A 21,381-nucleotide genomic window follows, 5' to 3' on the forward strand; every position below is an offset into this window, starting at 1 on the left:
TATACCAACTGTGATCTTCATATTATTGGTGATTCTCTTGTGTTTGACTGATTTGTGTGAATGTTTCTCACTCCCACTTGAATACAGCAAATGGTTCATATTTTAATTGTAATTTTATTCCAAATATTACAAAACAGGTTGTTGATAGCTGTAAACATTTCTACAATCACTGACACATTTTATGTAAATTCCCCCCCCAAAAAAATCTAAAAACTATATTTACAAACAATTATCTAAAAGTTGAAATTTAAGTGGCAGTTTGTTGCTGCCATTTTCATTTAAACACTGTACTGGAAAATCCTTGTTTAAGGGAAAAGGCCAATAATTAAGACAACTCAGCCTGACATCATCTAAGCGTAAACATTTGGTGTGAATCCCAAAGGTACTGTATCATGCATGACAATCACTGCCTTGAACATGTGTTGTAAGAAAGCAGCCTAGTACAGTATTAGTTGTTCATGAGGGGTGGGGGGTGTGGGAAGCCTTTTTTAACAAAAAACAAAATAAAAACTTGATCACAAAAACAAAAGTATTAGTCGTTCATAATCCCCCAGACTTCTACATTACATTTTGAATGATCAGCAAAGCTGCTTTATGCGTAGTTCAAATTAAGTGATGCCCCCACATACAGTATTATGTCACAGAGTCCACAGTAAGTACAGCACTGACTTGAACTGTGTTCTACAAGCCTGTGCCCTTCAACTCGACCTCAGTTTCCATCTTCTTCTTGTTTCTTTTTTCTCTGCAAGAAAGGAGGAGCCAGGTGACAGCCCAGCCAATCAGAAGACCTGCAACAGCCAGCACAGCAGCAGCCCACAATGGTACATATTGATCTGAGGAGCTGGGGTCACAAGGTGTTGCTGTGGTTGGAATTGTGGGTGCTGGGCTTATGGGTGCTAGCGTGGTGGTTATACTGGGAAAACTGTTCGCAACTGTGAAGATGTAAGGGTGTTCCTGAAAGACATAAGCGAACAGCATTATAGATCTGCAATTCAGTAGGCCCAAAAATGTGTCATATAATATTTCTTACCGTAGTGGGACACTTGATGCGATTTCTCTCATTTGAAAAAGTGTTGTATGTCTGTTTGTAGCCCACTGGCTCCAACTACAAGCAAAACAGAAAACCTTTTGCTCAACTTTCAAAACAATTATTATTTCAAATTGACTGCAACCAAAGCACAGATAGGCCTTTAACTGTGATCCTTAATAGACTCACCATGTTATTCCACAGAGACACGGCCATGTCTGCGTGCCCCCGTTCACTGAAGTGGAAACAATCCACAGAGAAATAGGTGACATCGGGTTTCCCGTCCTGAAGCATAAAGAGCATAACATTAACACCAGTGTTTGTATGAATATTGCTCTCTGAGGGCAGTGGTTTGTCAAGCATGCATGTACAGTAGTACATGTACAGTATGTATTTATGTGTGTGCGCACATGCGTGCGTGCATGCGTGCGTGTGTGTGTGTGTGTTTGCATGGGGGATTTACAGCATTCAAAGGGACGATGGTGTTTCGGAAGAACGGCTGCAGAACCACAGTAAAGTCGTCTTTACCGTCATAGCGGTCTCCAAACACCAGCCTCTCCGTCTCAGTCTGTGAGAAAAACACCACAAATGTCAGTAAATACTTACTTAATTTCTACATTACATACCTATTCAGGAAAGAAAACAATTAACATTCCTGTGCACCAACCTGAATTTCCCGATTGATCCGTTTGATCTCAGCTAGTTCTGGGGAATCTTCTCCAGGTGCTATGTAGCACGTACAGACAAATCTGGGGGGAAAGAAAGCAGAAAGACTAGAAAATAAAAATGCAATACTGTTTGATGTCTATATTACATAGTTTATTATACTCTTTCACCTCTGATTATTTTTTTACACAAAACTGACAGATTGTTGACTCAGAGCTGTCAGTCTTTTGGCAGGAGTAGAATTTGTTATTTTGCTTAACTATATAGAAAATTGAATATCAAAGATAAGACTAATTGTTCCCAAGGGCCAAATCAGCGGTGGAATTTGTGATTTTGAGTTATGCATGAATGGATGTGCAGTGAATGAACTGATGAGCATACTTTTGTAAGAGGCTGCACCCGAGAGTGTCTCTCTTGATTTTGCGAAGGCCTTCTATTTCTAGGATCTCCAACACATTTACCATCACCCTGGGGACCTAAGGCCATAAGGAAACAACGGCACATTTAGGTTACAGCAAGGTGTAGAATTTGCATTGTATTTAGAGGTCAGTCTAGTTAAATAAATTATACCGTAATTTCAGTGTAATTTCACCCTGCTTATATGCAACCATTTACTGATTAAATTAAATAGATATAACACTATCTTGCCTCTTTGTAGAGCATATCCAAACTTGTCATCAAGTGATGAGTATAGTTCTGAGGTGACAATGTGGCCTGTGTTGTTGAGAGAGGAATGAAAGTACATTAATAGACATTAAGACGTTATATCATTGTTATAACAACACATAAAATAAACCCTGGTGTCGTTGACTCATACGTTATTCACCAATACATTCATTGCTCAGCATATGTACATGGCCAGTCTAATATAAATGCATTATTGGAAATTCTTCAAAGCAATCTACAAAGAAAATATCGACTGAAGAAAGCAATGGCATTCAACATGTAATAATAATAATAATAATAATAATTACTTAATATTAAAAAAAATACATTAAAATAAATCTAAATCTTCCTTGCGTGTTTCTTTCTCTGTTTTGTTCTCCATTACTCCCCCCCCCCCCCCCCCCCCAGAGAAGGAAACAAGCAAGGAAGATAGATAGATAATAAAGAAGATAGAGGAGATAGAGAGAGGAGGACAGAGGAAAGATAAGAGCAAGAAGAGAGGGTGAAGAGAGTTGACTTCTCCCCTGTTGATGTGAGAACAAGGGCTGATGCTGTGTTTGTCTCATACAGAGGGAGGCAGAGAGACAGGGTGGGGGGAGGGTTGGTTTGTGTTTGAGGGCGAGAGTGACAGAATGTGCTCATTCAAAGGAAACTTTGTCTGCCCACATCTCACTGTGACACAATAAATCAATTAGGGCAGGCTTGGTCACAATGCTTGATTATTCTGCCTCAGTGCTTATTCCACATGGACCATGATGATGATACTATGAGACATCTCGAAAAACAGGACATCACAATGCACTGAAGGAGTTGTAGCCACCTTGCTATGACATGAGATTGTCTATGGCTGTTTTATGGCTTAAGCCAGTTATTCTGTATACAGGTTATGCAATGCACCTCTGACAAAAACTCGGAGGCCAGTGATGGCTGCTCATGGAAACTCACCCTATCATTACAATACTGACACAGGTCATTGCCACCGATGAAGAGGGTCACCAACTTCCAGTCTTTCTCAAAATTGACAGCCTGTATACACAAGAAGGACAGAGAGGTAAAAGGGCGAGAGAGAGTCAGAGAAACAGAGAATGAGGAGAGATGGTATAACATGGGATGTCATGCCTTATTTTTTAGCTACTTTCTGTTGCAGAACTAGTATATTATATAATTTATGCCAATGGAAAAATCACAAGTAAAAGTAAAATCATCAAGTAAAATCAACTCACAGAGTGGGTTTTCATGGCATCAATTAGTTTTCTGACCTGCCCTGGGATTCCTCTGTATAAAACATTAGAATATGGTTTCAAATATTAGTATTACATAAATACACAGTGGTCCTGGAAACAGTAACCAATGAACAAATACATGTCAATACAAACAATACATATTATGTTATGAAGGCGCTTTCAAAATACAGTTCAGCACTCACGCTATTTTAGCACCTGATACAGCCATGTTGAAGCCATTCTGTGTTTTGTCTTCACCAATTGACATTCCTGTGATGCTAGGATTGAACTTCTTGAGGATATCTGATTACAAAAACAAGACACTTTACTTCAGTAGAGACAAAAAATATTAATGTGATCAACTTGGTCAATTTGTCAACTCTGTCACCTAGTGGCAAGAATATGTATTACACAATGTGTTTCTCTCCAAGGTAAGTGCTTACTGGGTAATGTTGTGACAGTTTCAAGTTGGTCATCCCCTCCGATGCTAAAACAAACAAAGACACAAAATGTTATCACAATGCAATGCGTACGATAAGTCAACAAAATATATACCAGTAAGACGCCTGAGGGCGAGAAGTGACTGGTCGCGTTTCAAGTATTCTTACTATTCAAGTAAGAATAGTCTTCACATGTAGTAATGCAATCAGTTTACAAGAAACATTAGGTCATACTTTTGAGACCGACTCTCACCTCCACGACACTCCTCTGGACTCAGTTCTTAACTGTAAAAGATTCTTTGCCTTAGCTCCAAATCCAGCCTATAGAAGGAAAAGTAATACTGGTATGTATATGTATAACATGTCTAACAAGGGTATGAGGAAATAATTCCCCAATAATTTTCCCCATAGACGTTTCAAAAAGTATTTAGCCAACTCTTGTTGTGACAAAACATGACAATAAACACAATGTTTTGGGCCGATCAAATAATTAGTAAGAAGAAAAACAAAACAAAAAGTGTTTTACCCTGCCTTTTTTTCTTCTTACTAATTATTTGATCTGCCCAAAACATTGTGTTTATTGTCATGATTTGTCACAACAAGAGTTGAACGTCTTAAACGTCTTTAAATAAATACTTTTCACATTTATAGCCATAGATAATATAACTGCACACATACGTGCACGGCCGCACACACACACACACACACACACACACACACACACACACACACACACACACACACACACACACACACACACACACACACACACACACACACACACACACACACACACACACACACACACACACACACACACACACACACACACACACACACACACCATTAACATCCTTGCTTGTGCACTGCACTCACTGTTATAGAGTCTCCGAGTGCAGCCACCACATTGATGTCTCCTGGTCTCAGCCTGTGTACTGTGAGGAGATGTACATAAATAGATCTAACAATCGACAACTTATTTTGCTTCTAATAATACCCAAATAATACATTGAATGCACACCTGACGTTGGGACAGTATTAGATGGAGCTGTGTCAACACAGAAGAAATCACTGCCCCAGTTCTAAACAATGACAGAGAAGGACATGATTTTGTTTAGAGGGTTACAGAGTCAACCCAGACCCACAGAATATAAGTCAAATACTATCTATATCTATTTCTACTGAATCTATAATTCAGAGTCACTGGTTACTAAAGTGAAGACGCAGACACCTTTTTCAGTTGAAAATAACAAACTAAATAAATAAATAGATTAAAAAATTAACTATACAACACGACTGGCAGCCACTTATCTTACGAGTATAAAACAGCCTGCCTACCGTAAAAGGTGGAGAGGTTGGAGGTGGACCTGGGAAGGTGTAATTGCTGTTGTGAGCAGTTCTGAAGAACGGGCTAGTCTATTAAAGAGAATACAAAATAAATTTACTGTATAGTTATACTGAAAGAAATGTATGTTTGATATTGTTTAATTATGGTGTAGTTAGCCATTTGTTAAGGTACCTCTGAAGGACACGTTAAATCGATGACAGTTGTGAAATCATGGGTAACCGTCTTGTTGCCCACCGGCTCTAACTGGGACATTGTAAAAGTGAGTAATTTTGTGTCAATATCAATAAAAGATTAATATAGAATCATGCATGCCAGAATATCACTGAAGTTGTAATATCTTCTATGCTATGACACATCTGACCATGTTGTTCCAAAGAGCACGGGCCATGATGCTGTTAGCTTTCTGGCTGAGATGGAAACAGTCAGGAGAAAAGTAGGAGCGATCAGGCCGGCCATCCTTCAGAGGAACAAAGAAAGACATTAAGTTGTGTTATTAGTATAAACAAAATTTGAAACCCAATGCCTGAAGAACACAGTCTACAGTAGTTCACATTTCATCTTACAATCGCTCACCGAAAGGCGAAAGTAACAGTGTACACTTGACACATCATCAAATTTATAACTTCTAATCTCAGCAGCTGATCTCACCTCCAGTTTTGGAATAAAGATCTGTCTGAGGAAAGGCTGCAGGACCACAGTGAAATTGTCATGAGTGTCATACCGCCCTGAGTCAATTAACTGTTGCATGGCATGCTGTGAAGAGAGACATTATGTAGGATTAGACAGTGCAATCTGTAATACCGTAAATAAACAAACATACTAAAAATAAAGCCTGAGTTAAACGTAGTTGCACGCAGGTGTCACACAGTGAAAATAGCAGATCTACGAGCTCACCATGTTTAGCACGGCGCATTGTGAACTTGTAGATCTGCTATTTCACGGCATTGAGGATATCAGGTGACTCGTTAGAATGTTCTCAATGCGAGGTTTGAAATAATAACAGTTATTTTGTTCTTTATGTACCTGATAAGCTCTGTTGTAATCTTTGACCCTCTGGAGTTCAACAGATCCCTCTTTAGGCTTCAGTATGCAGGGGCAAATGAATCTGAAAAGAGAAAAAAATAGTTAAATGTCTAATGATAGATAGTTCATCCGAAGAAAAGAAAATCTCCCATGGAGACTTGAATTCATGGGTATTCTTTTGTTTTTGTCGCATTCCTAAACCTAATAATTTGATGACCAGCAGGTTCCCTATGGAGACACAGAGAGTCTCTTTTGTGTCTCCTACCGGAAGCACAGCCTCTGCACAGCCGGTTATCGAATTATTGACTTAGGATGGGGTGTGTAATTGATAGAAGATAATATTTTTGGGGGGTAAACTACTCCTTTAATGTCTGCCAATAATAAGGTCTAACAGGCAACACTTACTTTACAAACCAGGTGGGACAGCCAAGGCTCTCATCACTGTGCACTTCACGCAAGGGGACAATGTGTAACATCTCAACAAGATTCACAATGGCACGAGGTACCTGGTTAGGTACAAAACCAATAAAGGCACAGAATTGGAAAGCTGTCTGTCTGTGTACTGCTTTAGGATATGAAATCTTGTAAGTTTGGTATAGCACATAGTTTTATGAATTTATAAAAAAAATAGTTCAGATATTGTTTAAAACGTAATTGTTTAAAATATTGTTGTTGGTCACTGTTTCTGGCCCAACATGCAAAAATTATTACATTTATAACTGAATGCAATGTGTTGGATTGTCCTGTTAATCAGTATTGTTATTTCCGCCAGACCTGTCGACAGCAGGCCAGAGATTATGATTTCATCCATCTCCGTCTATGAGTCTGTCTGTGTGCCTGTGACCAGCTAATTTCCTTCACTACTGGACCAATCAGTGTGAAACTACTGTACTCTCCTAGTAAGGAGGAAGAACCTCTTCCCCAAAGGTTTAACTTCACATTTTGGCCAGTTGGATAAAATCGAACGTTTGTGGGTCCTTGCCCTGGGTAGGCAACCCGCCCTGGCAGAGACCTACACTGTTGTTGTTATTATTCTTATTTTTTTGGGACTGAAAGATGGTCATGTAAATATGTGAGTATACCTCTTTATGGAGGATATCTAGAGCTGCACGGATCCGTTCAACCACATTCCTAGCGGAGAAAATAATCTGTGGAAAGAATAATGCTGTTTGTCAGGCACATAAATAGTGATAAGCAGCAATTACTTTTTTCATATTACTGGCTTTAACATAAAATTGCTGAACCCCAATTTAGAAGTTGCCACCGTACAAAACTAAAATCCAATAAGAATGCTTACACTGTCTGTGCAAAAGTCACACAAGTCATTTCCTCCGATGAACATGGTGATAACTTTCCAGTCGTTCTCAAAATCAATGCGCTGTGAGGAAATAGGTTAATTTATTGGGTTATGTTATTTCATAGGTCAATTAGTGTAATCTGCATTAGTGTTACTACTAAAATAAAACTCTGGCTTCATGTTTGTCTACTAGTATAGACTTACAGAATCATTCTTCATCTTGTTCACTATGATTTGAACCTGGCTGACCATGTCACTGAAAAACAAATACTACTTTGTCAGTTTTTGTGTTTTCAGAGAGAGGGGTTAGGACACACAACACTGGTACCCTGACGGACTGAACCGAAAATATTTGTGTGTGTGTGTGTGTGTGTGTGTGTGTGTGTGTGTGTGTGTGTGTGTGTGTGTGTGTGTGTGTGTGTGTGTGTGTGTGTGTGTGTGTGTGTGTGTGTGTGTAGGAGTGCTATGTATCTGTACATGTGTCATGTGTGTACGCTAGAAATCATCACAAACAGACATGATGTGACTGGAGTCAAAGGATGAGGAATAGGGTAAATAGAAAAACAGAGGTAATATGACTTACCCACTCTTTGCTCCTGGTACGGCTTGGTTGAGGAAGGCCTTAGCAGTCTCCTCACCACCGATTCCCTTTGAGAAGCCAGTTAAATTCTGGTTAAATTCCCTCAGGATGTCTGTTTGCCACAATCACACAAAAAAAGCTTGTGAATATTGATTATCATAAAGCAATTCTCAGTATTATGTGTATTACAAATGGTCAACATCTAAACCTGATAGCAGGTAGGCTACAGTACATTGCCAGATAAGATCACAGCTAAAACTTTATTGGGCTATTATAACTTTATCACAGAATGTTATCAATGACCATACAGTACTACTGTCCAGTACACTAATAGGAAAGATAAGGCAGATAAGATAAGTGCTAAAGATGATAACAAATAATGGTACATAAAAATTAAAGAATAATTAAATTACCATCATATTAATTATTTTCTTTTAAACAATAACTGAACTTTCTTTTAGATTTTCTCAATCATTATATATGTAAACGCACTTTTATAGATTAGCCTTCCGTGCTAACTCCTATTAATCTATTTTACGCCCTACCCGGCCCGAAAACGCAAAAAGAAAAGTCCACATGGGTGAGATCGCAATATATACACACACGCACACGCACACGCACACACACACACACACACACACACACACACACACACACACACACACACACACACACACACACACACACACACACACTATTTCTTAATCAATAGCATTGGAGAGAAACGTACTTGGCAGAGTGGTCACATTGGCAAGGATCTCATCACCACCAATGCTGAAAGATTTATACAAAACAGGTTACAATTAAACACATAAACATCCATGAACTCTTCAGAGTCAAATCTGAGATTTTGCTGTAAGGTCTAATTACTGTATACTTTGTCAGACAACCGAGTCACTTGATGAACCGACTAATAGACATCCATACACGCCCATGCAGTAACCACAGTAACCGTGCTGCTACCAACTAAGACACACATACACACAGTCACATGTTAGAAAACAAAACAGGGTCTAATAATGGCACGGCGTGGCATGGTTTCCCTGTTGATCTCTGATATGTCGACAACGTCATATTGATGACGTCAGACTTGCCCAAATTTGGACGGATGGCGGAATGGTGGAGATTATTCATTCACAAAATTATTCACAAACATAATATTTTATTGTGTAAATCGCTTTTTGGCTTTTACTTCCACTGGACCATTAATTAATTAATTATATTATCGGTCCAGTGGTAAGTGGTAAGTGGTAAGTTATCCATGGACACACAGACACATAAACGTTCTTCTAGTTTTGTCATTTTCTGTTTGAGTGTCATAGTCATGTGACAAAGTGTAAATTAGACTTAGATTGTACTGTAGAAGACTGTACCTCCATGACAATCCCCTGTATTCATTCATCACCAACAGAAGGTTGTCAGTCTTCGCACCCACACCATTTCCTGCCTGTACAGAGGAAATTAAGAAGTAAGGTTTGCCTAGTCTGTCTTAGAGCCAGCACTGAGACTACACACGCACGGCGCACCACCACACACCAGTAGCACACACATACGGTAAATGATCAATTCCCCATGTCACTGTCAGCTAAATGATTTTCTTTAGGCATACAGCATACATATATACAAGTCTTTAGAAGAGAGCAGACGAAAGCAACATCTTGTTACACAGTTAAAGGGACAAACTTACTGTCAGAGAGTCTCCTACTGCTGCTACCACTTTTATATCCCCGGGCCTTAGCTCATGAACTGTGAAAGAAAGAAAGTCACATTAGTCACACTTCCTAGGATGGGTTAAGAGCGCAATAACAGCAAACTAGTCCTTACCAGAAGTGGGAACAGTGGGGGATGGATTGCGATCAGTGCACGGAAGCTCTGTACCCATTACCTGAAAGAATACATGTCAGTATAACAATTTGTCTAGTCTTACTTTCCCCTCCTGATGAAAGAGTAAGAGTAAGAAAGAGTCTTGATGAAATAGTAAAAGTAAGTGATGACACTCACAGGGTCCATCAGAGGAGAGAACTCAGTCTCCTGTCTGTTAATGGGGGAATTCCTCTGTGTCCGTAGATAATGTTGCTCCTAACATGAGATTGAGGAAAAACATATGCAAATTATGGCCATATGCTCTCACTTGATATTTTGGAATTGTTGACCAAGCCTTTTCTATCATAGGGTTTATAGAATGTTTTTTTTTCTTTCACATACAGATTTTGTGTTATATTTCCCAGTACGTTGATATAAACATAGTAATAATGTGTTTATGTTTGACTGGCAGTTGTTACATATCACCTCACCTCAGTAAGACATGGAATAGTGAGGATATTGTTGTCCTTGATTCCAGATTCACCTGCCAATGGCTGGAGCTGTAAATAATGTGATTGGTTAACAAGTTTATGTTTGGGACAGTTCATCAGGGTCACAGGCATCCAGACAATGATTAGATAATTCAATTGTTATGACATTATACACTGTGCAGCAAAGAAACAAGGATGAGGAAGATCATACAATATATAATCAGGATCAAGATAATCTTTACATCTCTTATCTAATCTCCCTTCTCTAGAATATCACCATGGTGCTCAAACATCTATTCTTTGACAGGCAAGTGTCCCCTGCTGACTCACTTTACAACCAAGACACTGGGTCCATTTGACTGACAGAGTGGACATTTAAAAAACCTTGGACAGTTTTCCATAGCACACAGCTAGCTCTGGTCCATAGCCTTACTGCTTCTATGATTCTGCTCTGCAGTAAGGCTCTGCTACTTTCGCTTTTAAATCTCACATGGAACTCAGACCAGCCTCTCCTCTTTAGCGTAAATAAAAAGAACGTTTTTGCTACTCACCAAAACAAAGGCGGGTTGTGTCATTAGAAAGCCTACTTTCCTTAGTGGGAGCACTCTGAGCCCCCCACCACACGTATAAACGGTACTTTTTGGCCAAAAAGGGATTTTGTTTCCTCCGGAAAATAAATACTTTTAGTTACTCCAATGCGCCCTCTACCGATATTGCCCAGAGAATTGCCTCATAGAGAATATTTTTCCTCCAGTGAAAACAAAAAATCCCTTTCTGGCCAAAAAGTACCGTTTATACGTGTGGTGGGGGGCTCAGAGTGCGTCCACTAAGGAAAGTAGGCTTTCTAATGACACAACCCGTCTTTGTATTGGTGAGTAGGTCAAACGTTGTTGAGATTTCCACTAAAGAGGAGAGGCTGGTCTGAGTTCCATGTGAGATTTAAAAGCGAAAGTAGCAGAGCCTTACTGCAGCAGTAAGGCTATGGACCAGAGCTAGCACACAGCATAAGAAATATGAAGTACAACAACAAGCAACGTTGTGTAAATAAGTACCTACCATGTTTGTCCATAGCTGAATAGCTAGTTCGTTCGAGTCGGACACTGTAGTCTCTTTCTAAGGAGACACACATACACAAGGTTGCTATTTTTAGCCTTCTGGCCACATCAATGATCTTTCATGGTAACATTTGTTATTGAACTTGAGATGTCTAGATCATTGGTTGATAACAGATGGCTTCTGTCTATTCCCTATTCAGTATTTACAGAGTCTGAGATGAGCTCAGTTATGAGCGGTGTAGCCTGCAGCAGTACTGAGAAGTCTTCACTTCGGCTGTGCCACTTCTGGTCTGCCAAGAGATGATCGAGAGAGTCCTATACACAGAGCAAGTGAAAAAACTATTAGGTAAGCAGCTGCTACGCATAAAGTATTCAGACAAAGCCTCATGCACACATGCTTTCAATGACACTCACACTTAATATGTATATACCTGAAGCTCTTTTATTAGCGTGGCTCTCTGCAGTTGCTGGCGCTTGCTGTTATCTGGCACACACTGACATTGACTGCAAAAAATAAGGAATAAAACATAATCAAGTCTAACAGATTATAATTTTACAGTTAATAGGAAATTCTAGATTGTGTATAAACATACTCAAGATCAAAATACACAATATACAATAGCCATTATACAAGAATGAAGTGGTATTACAAAGGTTAAGCACTCACTTGTCCAGTTGAGGGTGGACACTCCAAACCACTGTATGTATAAGTGTTTTATGTAGCTGAAAATACCAAAACAACATTGATTGTGTAGCACATAACACAGTACAGCACATATGATTTTTTCACATTATTTTTCACATTCTATTATGAACCCTTAATGTAATACAATTGGACTCCATGATGACAGGATTTCACACACAACAAACCTTCTGTAATATCTGCAGAGCTGCCTCCACCTCCTGCACAATAGCTTCAACTTTTAAAGCAGCCTATAGACATGAATAGAGTACATGATTATGTACTGTAGTATCTATCATCATATCCTGCTAGAATGCAGTTTTGTAAGAAACTGTCTCTGAAACTGAGTTATTTTACAACAAGGATTTACAAGTCTTACCTGTGATGAGCAAACACACAGAGAGTCAACTGGGACAAACAGCAGGACCAGATTCCAGTCTCTGCCTGTGGCCTGCAAGGACAAATGTAAATTACTATTATTTGGCCTGAGAGAAAACAATCCACCTTTGTCAGTGTTGCATAATGTATTTAGAGCAGAATGCCACCAAGTTTTCATCCTCAAATAAAATACATTTGGTAAAATATTTCTCATTTACTAAAGGTGATCTAGGATCGGTCATTTTAAATGGCAAACATTAGCTACCAATCACCATCTCTTATTACCAGAAAATAGTAATTATTTTCCCTACACTATAGATTTCTATGGAGAGGGATTTCTAAACAATGGATATACAGTATGGGAAATAGGGATAGAACTGAAAAAGCACCTGATGATGGAAGAGGGAAACGGACAGTTCCTCAGCCTGTTCCAACAGACTCCTGCAACACAATACAACACACCACTGCCTTTAAACATGTCTACAGTATATTCATGTCAGCATGTGTTTCTGTGTATTGGTGTACCTATGCTGCAATGATGGCAGAGCGATAACGTCAGGATTAAACCTGGACATCAGTTCTGTTTGAAATGGAAGGAGAGAGCAATCATGAATATTTCAAGGCAATCAAAGTTGCTTATATTCTGTTTACCAACAAAAAACTATTAGCAACACAATGACAAGATGGGAGCCGCTCAATGTTAAGCGCCGTCCACACCAAGCTCAATATAACTATATGGTTTACCACTGTTATAACTGTTAGTTATACTGTAGTTGTGGCGTGGACTCTGTCATCCACTTGCGTTGGAACAATTTCTCATCATCATCATCATTTATTTAACTCACGACCATGATCACATGGTTTGGAGCACAGATTCATAAAAGTATACAATCAAAAGTATACAATACATTACACAATATACATACAGACATATCGAAAGGCTTTCCCTATTTGAACAGTGGAAGAACATTTTTTTCTAAAACAATATATGTATTGTTATGCTATGTTTATTGTTGGTGTGGACGGCCCTTTACTGTCACTTTCACTGTTGTTGCTAAAAGGAGGTTTGTTTTCATATTCAGATATTGTCAGTTGTTATCAATTATCAGATATTATAACATAGCATAAGATAATAACATAATAAGGTTTGGGGCCTTTCTTTGTGGAGTTTGCATGTTCTCTCAATGCTTGTTCACAGGTACTCTATGCGGTTTCCTCCTACACCAAAAGACAACATCGTTACATAGTCCTGCCATTGCCCTTGACCAAGGTACTGGCATTACAGCTGGTGTATAGCACTTACAAGTGGTATACTTTGGGCCGTTCCCTGCTCCTCTGTATTTAGGATGCGCTTCCCCAAGGGGATAATAAAATATATATAGCATATTACAATAAACTACCCATTACAGAATAAGCTATGGAGGTCAAAGCCCTATGTTTATGACCCCCTCTCTTATCGTCAAAGATAAAAGTTCGCTTTAGTAAGATACTTTTCAGATCACCTTTATCACTGACTTTTGAAACACATTGTCTTAGGAAACTGACGTTTTGAACACAGCCTGGATCTGTGGATTAGTATACCTGTGCAGTATGTGCACATATCTAACCTGATGAATGTATCTATCTGATTCTCTGAACCCATAGTGATACTGACATAATAGACAATACAAATATACACACTAGTGGGCATGCACAATCTATCACTATGTGTAGGCTACATTCATTACTGTATCTGCATGGCCAGAATTAGTACCGTATTGATAGATGTGGATCTAGTTATAGGTCAAATATCCATTCTCTATTCCACTTACAGTAGGCTATCTCTACAGTTGATACAGAAAAGCCACTTGTCTTTCTATCTGGTGATACGAGAGCACTGTGATAACTGACTGATACATATGACCAATGCATCTTTGGAACAATTCAATGAATATTTTCTTAAGAACAAAATTTCCCAATATCGCCAATTCCCCAAAACGTTTTAATCAGTTTTAGCAGCACAACCCTCCTGTGCAAGGACGTAATATTACGTTTTTATTTTATTTTTTTAATTGAAAATGTTTTAATCCGACATGCATGCATTTGTCCTTTTTCTCTGGCACCTGCACAAAACTTTCTGTCCAACAAGTGTTGGTGAATGTGTTTAGCAAACTCTGAACTTGGATTGAACTTCAGTTGAGACAAAAGTCATTCCTCTTTACAACATCTGATTCTGAACTTGGACTGAACTTCAGTTGAGACAAAAGCCATTTCTCTTTACAACAGCCCTAAATTACAATGTTGATTAGATCAAAGAAGGTCTCTGGAGACCACTAGCTTTCAACTAGATAATCAGTAAATCCCCCAAACCACCTGAAAAAAGGTATTGTTGGCCACTTCAATTCAAAGTTGATGAATAACTGTTGATAAGAACAACTGTAGCTACTTTGGATGAAACTGAAAGCAAGAATCCTTTAACTAATGGGCCTGTTTAAAATAACTATGAAGTAACTGCGATTAGAGCATGCGTTCCAAAGGAAAAATAGAAAGTTGAATTTCAAGGAAACTCTCAATGAAAACCAAATGCTAAAAAACTCTTTCAGCATATCAGTAAAAGACACACATTTAAAATTGATGTCCAGGACAAGGGGATCACATAATGTTTAAAACCAACATCATGAAGAATATTAAGTCCAGTATGATACCCTTTAGTAGTAAAGTGGTGTGTATGATTAAATATGTACTAATTGTACTATGATAGGAAAGATTTCGACTGATACAACGGACATCCAGACTCACCTGCTAATCTACTGACAATGCGGAATGCCTCAGTCCTGTGGGTGGAGACACAAAATGTTGTGTTAGCTGTGAGACAGTGCAAGACAAACTGCTACAGAATGTGTTCCACTTATCAGTGAACAGTAATGTTGTCACTTCAGAGTGGTGATGGAAATACGGTATATTGGCAGATGGTGCACTTCTTCATAGTGTTAGTGTACCTATAAGAGAGCGGTAGGCCCATGGCAGAGATCACTGAGATATCAGCAGGTCTGAGGGTATCAACTGATGGAGAAGAAACAATAATGAATGAAGTATGCATCACACAACCATTGGACACCCTTTGTTAACCTAAGTTACATTAAAGTATATAATAAATGCCTTTTTTTTATCACTTTCAACCTGGCATCCTTAATCTGGCAAAGTTTCACACATTTCTTCATAATAGGCCTATTGTAAAAAAAAAGAAACAAAAGGAAAGAAAAACAAAAGAAAGAAAAACGTTCTAAATGTATAAATATACTGTACAAGCGCACAACACATTGCATTTTAACACGTTGTGAGCTTGTAGATCAGCTATTCTCTTTTGCGAAATAAGGCTTCATTAATATTAGAATGTAGTATAAAGGTCTACCAGAGGGTGATTTAGATGAGAGGGCAGGTTGCGAACAAAGGAATGGCATGTAACTTCCCCTCTGTAACAGAAATAAATGATGCAGTGAATGTACAGATGATCAATGAAATAGATTGTATGAACACCCACATGATCAATAACATATACAAAAACTAATCATACAGCATAAGTATACCACTATACCACTCACATTCTCTGATTCTTCTGTTTGTAGCTGATTTGAATGTATTTCATTGTGGACTGCATCTAAATGAGACATAGAAACCAATGAAACAGTTTGCTGCCATATGGGACAACTTTTACAAAGACATATTGTACACCCATAATTATTCTGAACAGGTTAGGGTAAAAACAGGGAATACCAGACGAATCGCCCATTTACCAAGTCACCCCGGGCATACATCCGGCGGAACTGCGCTGCCTGGTATTCCTAAAGTAACTTAAGTAAATTATTAACCTCAGTAAAACTATGCCTAAAACCCTATACCTAAACTTAACCCCAGTACAATGCCTAACCCTAAACTTATTTCTAACCTTATTGCAGGTAAAACAACAAACAGGTACTAAATTGACAGGTTGACCAATTAATGTCTTACTTTGGATTTACTCTTCCCTTGACATTTTACCATTAATCTGAGTTCAATGAACTCAACTGACCCTATTTACACTTAGCCTGTATTTTCAGCCAAAGTCCCTTCTGTACAGAGGAGTTTTATTTATATTTAGCTAACTGTGTAAAAAGTCCTCATTCTGTTCAAATTGGCAACAAATTAACCCTATGGTACATCATTCCAGAGAGTCAGTCACCCCTGAAATAAAATACGTAAAACATGCAGACTTGGCCTGGGCGGTTAGCTCGACCTTCTGGGCACCTAGGCTGCTGAGCTGAGCCTGACGGCGTGCCGTGGGTTCGACTCCCGATCCCGACGGCCTTTGCCGCGTGTCTTTCCCCCATCTCTCTCCCCATTTCCTGTCAGACTACTTTCGTCCTATCAATAAAGGCAGAAAAAGCCCCCAAAAAATATCTTAAAAAAAACAAAAAAACATGCAGACTTATTTGAGTGCTTCAGTAATTTATTTAGGTAGTCTATTTTGACTTGAACAGGTGACACTTCATTCATATTATATTGTCCTTTACTGTTGAGCACAGAAGCCTTACTTACTACTCACAACTTGGCTGAAGCGCATTGGACTTCCCTTTGTGACAGCAAACAATGGCTTTGTATAGAGTAGCGATAGTGTTAGTTGGATGTTGTAATTGTATTTCAGCAAGCACATTTCCGGCTGGTCAACAATTCAGTTGAATACAAAAATATTGGACTAACGGAGTAAAATCAATCAAAAAGTATTTTTTGACTCTCTCTTCAGTCTCTGCAGATTTTACTGTGTACTTTACCTGAAAGATGTGCACAGGATCCCAGAAAGTTGGCCACAAGAGAAACAAGAATCATGAGTCCCAAGGTAGTCATGATGAGGGGTGTTATCTGAGGACCTATTGTACTCACTAAAGGATTGTACCTCCCTACTCTTCCACCGCATGAGAGACAGAATGACTGCCTGACACAGAGTTTTATTCTCTGTCCTACCTTTTTTATCACGTTATCAGCCTATCAATCAACCAAATCACAAGGGCTGTACCTCGCCCTAACTGTCCCTCTGTCTGCTTAATTGGTTTGTCTGTACTGTAGCTGTGTCACCGTCACCTATCCCTGCAGTCTTGCAACAGATGTCAATAATGCACTATGGAAGGTGTAAGAGAGGTGGAGCCATATTTATGGCCCTACTGTATGTCATCATAATGACATACTTAAATGTCAATTTATGTCAACTTTATATACAGTAAATGTCATCATTCATTGTTATTTTGGAAAAAAAAGAAAAAAGACAAATATTTGATGGATTAAAGAGACAGAATACAATTATGCTCCATACAATTTATATCACTTTGTTTTCATAAAGAAATATTTTGCCTGTCAAATTCCAGTCAAATTTTGACTGGAATGTTGACTACTGTAGCTTAATATGTCAATTAATTACCTTGTAGGTTTGATTGATTGATTGATTGATTTATTTATTAACAGTTTGCAGAATTACAGTACATTTAAAGTACAACTCAATACAAAAACTTGACGGAGAACTCCGACCTGGGCTTCCAAGGTGTTAACTGTGAGTGGACGACACCATAAAGCATTACACTTGTTTACAATAGGGCCCACCATTTTCAATTCATCAAAAGGTGTATGCATTGGTCAAAATGCTAAAAGCTAGAAAATGTTCACTATCTTTTAAACCTAACTAACAGAGGGAGTTCAACAAACCATGAGCAACCCAGATTCGGCAAAAACAAGGGACTAAATTAATTTCGCTCCTATGCCACCAAAATGTGGGACGCCCTTGCGAATCCCTTGACTCTTTCAAAACCGCTCTCAAAGGGCACCTACGGACAGCTGCAATTCGAAACTGGCCCCGTAAAATCTGAATCCCCCACCCACCCCCTTTTCCCATCACTGTATAAAAATGTTTTTATGATGATTTCCTGTTTTTGGCTATATAGAAGTGTATATTTGGTGGACCCTATTGTGCTTTATGGTGTCGGCCACAGTCTTGTATTGAGTTGTACTTGAAATGTACTGTAATTCTACAAAACAAAAATCAATCAATCAATCAACATAGCTAACAAGCAGGGTTTCTAATATTGTATAGTAGCCTAATATTTGTGGTCACGAACAAGACTGTCAAAGAAAATATGTGATGTCATCAAGAAACATTTTCTGGAACTATTGCATTGACAAGGCACAGGAGACTGACTTTGTGGACACAGCGATAGTAACCAGAGTGATTCTCCACAGATGTACATACATTTTGTGGTTCATAGCTGATTAGAGCATTACTGCTATGAAAAGCTCATTTAGGTGTAAAAACTCAAACAGATATAATAATCATAATGTTGAGCCCATAAATGTAGCTTCTCACACACTCATTTTAAAAGTGGAATGCATAGAAGAAATTGAGAGACAGACAGAGAGAGAGAGAGAGAGAGAGAGAGAGAGAGATCACATGAAGGTGATGGGGAAAGTTTGGCAGCCATTTTGTTTAACATTTATTTCACTTTATATCCATTTCCTACAGGTTTCTAAAAAATATATATTTTCATAGGGCATGGTAGAATAGGCCTACTCCAAATAGTCCCATAGGCCTATATAGGGCACGATAATAAAACACACCTTACAAAATTAACCTGTGATGGTGAATTTAACGATAACGATAACATCCAGCGATAAAGAACTTTTTACGAGTTTTCTGTTAAATCAACAAAACAAAAACACCCATTAAATTGTAGGTGATGTGTCAGGCTGTTTTAACGTCACAGCACATTACCGTACAAGCTTAACTAGCTCATTGGCTGTGTTATGATGACGTGCACTGAACGACCAGGGATCAGTTTTGGCAATGATGAGATGAGATGATTAGATTGTTAAATGTTTTATGAACTTGGACTGAGATTGGTTTTATAGATACCCTGATCTGACCCTTGGAATCAGAAGAGAGAGAATGCAATGCTTTCCAGGAGTGGGGGTTATGGAGGCAGGGGAGTTGTGGGGTAACAGTTATGGGAGAAGGGGGTGATCTGGATTTTGGGGAGTTGTGGGAGTGGGCGTATGGAGGTGGGGGAGTTGGGGGTATAGAGTATGTGAGGGAATTATGTTGGGGCCGGGGTGGGGCCAGTATGGTGAGGCGTTCACATAGGATAGTATTGTCCCACCATGCATCGTTTTCATGTTATGACTCTATTCTGGAACTACAACAGACTCTAAAATCAGACTACAGGCTGTTCCAACAGAACAGTTGTTGCCCTTAATGCTACAATAGATTTCCAGTTTAAGGATTTTAAAACATTCCGTGGAGACCCTTTCACAGATCATCAAATCGGAAATGTGATAATTCAAAGGTGATGGAATCATGAAACCATAAACTTATTGCGATCTGCAACCATGAAAACGTGCATTAGGTCATGCCTCATGACATCACGTCATGACATCATCTGGGATGGAGATCCCTGATGTCATCAATATTGGCCAGCAACTCTACATCTGACCTCAAACTTCAAACCCCTTAGATCTCCATATATGGAGCTGATCTGTTCTGACATTCCATATGTTGATCCATCCCCATCTGTCCTTTTCGATGTCTCCCTTTTGACTTCGCGATAAATGCATTTTACATATGTGATGTATTCCCATGCTTTTTGTTCTTGCTTAATGTAAGTCGCTCTTGATTAAGAGCGTCTGCTAAATGCCTAAAATTGTAAAATTGTAAATTGACTGATACCTGTCCATTCAAACTCTAGAGGGGCCCGCCCCAAAGTTATTAATGCAGCTGCGCCTGGCAGCTGGCGAAAACTAGAGTTCTCAACAAGCCAGAAAATTCAGGCCCAGCCCTACCTTGGCCCTCAACAAACCCTGTACACTGAAGACACTGCCCCCGCTGCCACCCTTAGATCTCCATATATGGAGCTGACCTGTTCTGACATTCCATATGTTGATCTGACCTCATCAAACCCTGTACACTCAAGACACGCTCCATATATGGCCAGTACAGAATTCATTCCATATGTTGATCTGACCCCCATGCCAACGCTCGCCCAGCAGTCTGCAGTCACCCAGGCGGATGCGTGCACGCAACCTCGCCCTTTAGGGACTCAGGGTGTCTTACTGGTAGGCTATAGCCTATAGCGGATGGAACAGCCGAAGTTTGATGTGACCTTACAAAGAGATAGGCCTAAAACTAAAACTGTCTCAGCCTCTCTCTCCGGCTCCTTTAGTGGGCATAAAATACATTTTAGGATAGCAATATTGTATCCAATATGGGGAGAGAACTCACACATGGTAGCCTACCAATTAAACAAGTACAATTGGGAGAAATGATCTGGAAATTACACAAAGAAATGAGCAGACAAATGAGCAGACTGGAACATTATCAAATTCAAGCTGATAAATGCGCACTCTTTCCTGATTGGCTGTAATTTGCAACCCTCCTGAAATGTATTTTTATGTTTATTAAAGAGCTGGAGAGACACTAGTCTATTACTAATACTATCAGAGTACTATCAGAACATACAGCTTGAGCTAATACACCTTTGAAAAATAAAATTCTATTAACCAAACAATGTCACTTACCCTACTCGACTGTATCCCAATGAGGGGCTGCTACGGCAGAGTTTGATTAATTGAATACTTTATTAGACCGAAATGTAAACAGTAAAAGTATGGACACCCCATGCATGCAGCAGCAGCAGCTACGTCATACTTCA

General features: G+C 39.1%; 1 protein-coding gene across 2 annotated transcripts; it reads right to left on the reverse strand.

The window, feature by feature from the left end:
• Window positions 1–154: 154 nt before the first annotated feature.
• plb1 (phospholipase B1) lies at window positions 155–21,373 on the reverse strand. 2 transcript variants are annotated; one of them, XM_079527704.1, is made up of 43 exons: window positions 21,248–21,373; window positions 16,261–16,316; window positions 16,071–16,131; window positions 15,658–15,721; window positions 15,458–15,492; window positions 13,205–13,259; window positions 13,069–13,120; window positions 12,681–12,752; window positions 12,490–12,552; window positions 12,287–12,342; window positions 12,051–12,123; window positions 11,827–11,934; window positions 11,621–11,677; window positions 10,565–10,633; window positions 10,272–10,349; window positions 10,095–10,155; window positions 9,958–10,016; window positions 9,644–9,717; window positions 9,001–9,044; window positions 8,274–8,382; window positions 7,895–7,946; window positions 7,691–7,771; window positions 7,476–7,541; window positions 6,799–6,899; window positions 6,394–6,475; window positions 6,019–6,123; window positions 5,732–5,827; window positions 5,542–5,613; window positions 5,361–5,438; window positions 5,044–5,104; window positions 4,899–4,957; window positions 4,276–4,343; window positions 4,026–4,069; window positions 3,786–3,885; window positions 3,583–3,634; window positions 3,305–3,385; window positions 2,342–2,407; window positions 2,075–2,169; window positions 1,695–1,776; window positions 1,491–1,595; window positions 1,217–1,312; window positions 1,031–1,105; window positions 155–954 (listed from the first exon to the last, which is right to left on the reverse strand). In XM_079527704.1, the coding sequence occupies exons 3-43, from the start codon at window positions 16,117–16,119 to the stop codon at window positions 682–684; spliced, it is 3,168 nt and encodes a 1,055-aa protein (XP_079383830.1). In that variant the 5' UTR covers window positions 16,120–16,131; window positions 16,261–16,316; window positions 21,248–21,373; the 3' UTR covers window positions 155–681. The 2 variants fall into 2 exon arrangements, with proteins under 2 accessions (XP_079383830.1, XP_079383831.1); XM_079527705.1 differs by lacking the exon at window positions 16,071–16,131 and having other exon boundaries at window positions 15,658–15,708.
• Between the last annotated feature and the right edge of the window lie 8 nt (window positions 21,374–21,381).

Source organism: Electrona antarctica, assembly GCF_951216825.1.
Source record: "Electrona antarctica genome assembly, chromosome: 18".
Lineage (NCBI taxonomy): Eukaryota > Metazoa > Chordata > Actinopteri > Myctophiformes > Myctophidae > Electrona > Electrona antarctica.

What these genes read in the sequence shown, in the direction of transcription:
- plb1 (XM_079527704.1), bottom strand. Translation starts at nt 16,119, where the DNA reads ATGCCATTCCTTTGTTCGCAACCTGCCCTCTCATCTAAATCACCCTCT. An exon ending in GTGACTTTTGCACAGACAGT is followed by an intron (nt 7,542 to 7,690) that starts GTAAGCATTCTT and finishes TTCTTTCCACAG; the next exon opens with ATTATTTTCTCCGCTAGGAA. An exon ending in TGTCTCTGTGGAATAACATG is followed by an intron (nt 1,106 to 1,216) that starts GTGAGTCTATTA and finishes TTTTGCTTGTAG; the next exon opens with TTGGAGCCAGTGGGCTACAA.